Here is a 4,600-nt window from a genome sequence, read left to right as displayed (position 1 = left end):
TATAGCACCAGTGGATAAAAATGGAGAAGAGAAGAGAGATTGGTGGAAAAGAGGGGAAAGAAGAGAGAGAGAGAGAGATAGGGGACAGGGCCAGGAGAGGGGGAGAGAGGAGACAGAGACCATGAACAGTTAATACTATGAAACATGTGTTGATTTATATACAAGAATATGAAAGAAGATATATAAATAATAGTATGAAAGATGTGTTGACGCACCTCCAGAAAAGTTTGTAAAGTAGTGTGAACTATAATCACCTGCAGCAGCTACAAGTTCATACAATACTGTTTAAAACTGCCCTCAGTGCTGTGTGAATATAGAAACATGCATGTGTGCATTCACTTCCCTGCATGGAGACTGTGGTGTGTGTGTGTGTGTGTGTGTGTGTGTGTGTGTGTGTGTGTGTGTGTGTGTGTGTGTGTGTGTGTGTGTGTGTGTGTGTGTGTGTGTGTGTGTGTGTGTGTGTGTGTGTGTGTGTGTGTGTGTGTGTGTGTGTCAGAGCCTTTCCTGTTTAAACCACGTGGCCCAGACAGGGTTAATAAAAAGATCACGTTCACTTCTGGGTTTTCTTTCTTCTGCCGAGTCCAGACACTGGTAAGACCCTGACAGCAAGTGACTTTTTTTACAGTGACAACTAATGATCGCTGCTTTTGTTTTATTTGTTGTATCCCTTCTGTAAAAATATAGAGCAAACCTGTTTCGTCAATGTCCTATCTCAGCATTTTATTTGGCAACAATGTTGAAGTTGCAGTTGATGGGTAAAGTTCATGTTTTTCACGTTTCTGTTTTACCATGTTCCCTTGTGTCATATTTAACTTGTGAAAACTTGACATTGTTCAACCCATCGTGCCGTCGGCGTTCGAGGTGAAGCGACCAGGATCTACTGATGTACAGTGTTGTCACCCATAAAGTAGAAAGCACTACTAAACTTCTCTACACAGTGTAGTGTTTCCTACTTTATGGATGAGTATACTGTTGGCTGCAGAGAATTCAAGAAGAGACCAGCGAGCTGCGTGGAAGACTTTTAGCCACCATCATCATATCCTGTTGAATTTCTCTGTCGTTTTTCTTTTTTTTTCATTTAAGATTTGTATTGTGGTCGTTTATCACAAAATCATATGACAATGGTGAGACTAAAACTTCATTGATATGCATTAAAATCATGTACAAGTACAAACAAGAAGCTGAGACGTATGGTTAAAAGATCACAGGTAAACGTGGCAGATATTTAAAGTTTATTTTTATTTTGTGTTACACTGGAAACATAATCAGAACATTAACAATTTCCTTTATGCAACATTTTTGTTGTACTTTGTTTTACATTAAAGTTGCTGTAAAACTCAAAAATTAAAAAATACTCTTTCTTAAGAACTCCTTTATGAGCTGTTAATATAAAATGTACTGTATAGAGAGAGTATAAGGCAACTTTACAACTTTAATACACTCTGGTCTGCAAAAACTGAGACTTATTGTATTATTAAGGCTAAAATAATCTATAGTTTGTGAACAGGCTTTATTATAATTAAATATTAAATGTATCTTTTTGCAAAGTCAGTCAGTCGCTCATGTTGGGCTTTTAATCCAAAGTGACCTTTAACCATGATTTTTGTAATTTTCTGTTTTGTTTCTTTACTAAATGATTTGCAATTTTCAATAAAATATATTTTCTGAGATTTGTATTTGCAGTATTTGCAGCGCCCACAACATCACTGGTATGACTGATAATAATGGTTTAATCAGCGGCTGATTTCTTTCTGTATCTGAGACTTGGCATCTGTAGCAAACATCGCGTGTCCTGGCATTTTCTATTAATCCCACGGAAACGGCTGCAGGAAGTTTGATGGAACCAAACCTCGTCGTCCGTGCAGATCCCCCTGAAAATTAAAATGAAAGTAAAAGCTTGTGTGAAAAAGCATAAGAACAAAGCAGCTATGACTTAATTTAAACTGTAGAAGTGATGCTCACAAAATAAAACCCATCTTGATCCATGTCACCTAACACATAAATAATGTCTCCTGAACGAAAGCCAAGTTCATCCTGTAAGAGAGAAAACGTCAGGGTCAGATTTCTTTCAAAAATATATTGATTATTACACTAAAATCCTGTGGTTCAGGGGGGTTTTCGTGCTTACTTCACTGTCCACGTTGGGTGAACTCTCCCAGGGATCATAATCAAATAAGGCCACCATTCGTCGAACAACCAATTCGTCACTGACACTGGAAACATCGCTCATATCTGATGTTGGAGAGAAACCTGTCGGCCAAAGTGCAAAAAACATCTCTCCTTGATTTGAAATCACATTAACACATTAACATTAACGCTGAAGTAGAAAATCAGATCCCACGCACGTCAGCGAACGCATCAGATAAAGCCGTCATAATGTTTCAATTAAAGATTTGTGAATCGCTTTGCTTCTTATTTGTTGTTGGATCTTTTTTTAGTCTTATAAACTTGTGAAAGTTGAACACTGTCACAACAGGAAGCAGCGCGGTGCAAACATCCTCTCTGATCTCGGTCTTCTTCGACAATAACCGTTGAAGGTGGAGACAATTGTTGGGGGTGCTAAAACTTAACTAAGTACATTTACTCAAGTACAATTTTGATTTATCTGTACTTTACTTGAGTTTCAGGACACCTCATTCATAGTGAAATACTTTTATCTGATGGATACTGTTACTACTAACAAGATGATTTCCTGATTTTACATATACAAAAGCATATAGTGCTCTTTCAAAATATGATGATAGAGGCTTTATCGATACGTTTTTTTATATCCATCAATACATACAATACATCAAGAAAAGTAAACTTATCTATAATGACTATGATGATCAGATGCATGTGCTATTGCATGTGATTATACTATATATTACGTACTGTGTCTCTTAGGGGCCTTTCTCTGCTTTTGATATTGTGAGTGCATGTTAATTCTTTATTGGACATTTTCAATGCAGGACTTCACAAAATCTTTTTTATGTACTTGTACTATTTTATCATACATCTGCTACATAAATAAATACACTTATTACGTCACTTTATGTATATAATGACAAGTTACTTTGATTCATATGAAAAATATGATTAACTTATAAGATATGAATTATTATTAGATATTTACATATGAATCACCAATAAGAGTGATAAAGTTGTTACAAACTAACAGAAGAGATTATGAAGTCTCAAGAAAATATATTTTAACTTGTCTTACTTGTCCTCTGTGTACAAAATATATTCTATTTAATTCAACACTCTTCTGCCAAATTCTGCAATACTATAACTTAGGATACTTCAAGTACAGTTTGTTCATATGTGGTATTTTACTGAAGTAGATTTTTTAATGCATGACTTTTAGTTGAAACAGTACTTGTGGTATTGTTGTTTTTACTTTAAAAAAGGAAACAGCTTCTTCTTCCACTGCTGTTGTTCTTGTCAGTGTGTTTCAGCAGAGTGTTTCAGAGGGGCTCATACCTGTGTGGTCCACAGGGAGGAAGCCCTGCTGCATGAGTAGATGCTTCAGGTACTCATCATCCACCGGGATCTCAGACACCATGTTACTTGGCACATAACCGGAGAGACCACCAGACTCCCCGTCATAGAAACCATCACGGTCTTTGTCTCCAAACACCTAACGGATGCAGAAACAGGCGGTTCGGTTGCTTTATTTTACTTGAAGCATTAGAGGGGAAAACAAGTGAATGTGTGTGTATGTGCACGTTGCAGCAGTTATCAGGTTCAGTTATAGGGAGGCAACATTCAAAAACAGTGACAGGAAACAGAAAAAAAAAAAAAAGCTCATGTCTTCGCACACTTTGATGTGGCCTGAATCCACAGCACAAACAGGAAACATCATCACGCTCTTCCAAAGAAGCTGATGCAGTGAGAAAACACGACTCAAATCACAAGAGATATCACTGTGCACCAAACTGTCCACTGCTTTAACATGAAATTACAAAAGTAAGCGACGTCACATGTTTTTTTTTACCTTGATTATCTGTCCTGGTACAAAAGGCAGCTCCTCTGCAGCCGTCTCATAGTTGGGAGACATGGCAGCAGGGTTGTAGGGGTAAAGTGCCACAAAGAGTCGCACGGTGGGTATGGACACCTGGCTCGCAGTCTCCAGCTCCCATTCCCAGAGATCCTCCGGAGTGGCGATCCTCACTTCGTTGGGGTAAATCAAAACGTCCAGCTCCAGCCTCGTCTCCATTAAGACAGCAGCGGGAGCGCTCGACTGTCCACTTGGCAGACAGATGGCCGCTGTAGACAGAAGACCGCTCCTTACTCTTATCCTAATTTCAGGTAACTCAGCTAAGCGGAAGGACCAGTAATCCTCTTTGAAGGAAGTGGACATTGATTAGTTCAGCACTGCCTGTTGCGCTGCAAGACTCGTCATGCAAAGTATATGGGAGCCACATGTTTTCTGTTTTGTTATTGTTATGTTATTTAGTTTTATTTGGCTGCTTCTAACTGACGTGTGGCTGCTGAGAGATGTCCTCATGGCCACGTCCTCCTTTATCTGTGAACGGATGCTTCAGCTAGAACTTGCTTTAGGCCTCCAAACAGTTTTTGTCCCTAAATGTCCAACTAGAGGCCTTAGATTGTATAT

General features: G+C 38.5%; 1 protein-coding gene across 1 annotated transcript; it reads right to left on the bottom strand.

The window, feature by feature from the left end:
- Nucleotides 1–1,220: 1,220 nt before the first annotated feature.
- Nucleotides 1,221–4,375, bottom strand: si:ch211-105f12.2 (RIMS-binding protein 2-like). The gene is made up of 5 exons (XM_035153569.2): nt 3,980–4,375; nt 3,466–3,622; nt 2,129–2,250; nt 1,963–2,034; nt 1,221–1,871 (listed from the first exon to the last, which is right to left on the bottom strand). The coding sequence occupies exons 1-5, from the start codon at nt 4,343–4,345 to the stop codon at nt 1,806–1,808; spliced, it is 783 nt and encodes a 260-aa protein (XP_035009460.2). The 5' UTR covers nt 4,346–4,375; the 3' UTR covers nt 1,221–1,805.
- Between the last annotated feature and the right edge of the window lie 225 nt (nt 4,376–4,600).

Source organism: Hippoglossus stenolepis, chromosome 4 (genome assembly GCF_022539355.2).
Source record: "Hippoglossus stenolepis isolate QCI-W04-F060 chromosome 4, HSTE1.2, whole genome shotgun sequence".
NCBI lineage: Eukaryota > Metazoa > Chordata > Actinopteri > Pleuronectiformes > Pleuronectidae > Hippoglossus > Hippoglossus stenolepis.
Note: the sequence above shows the minus strand (reverse complement) of the source record. Positions and strands in the feature narration are given on the sequence as shown.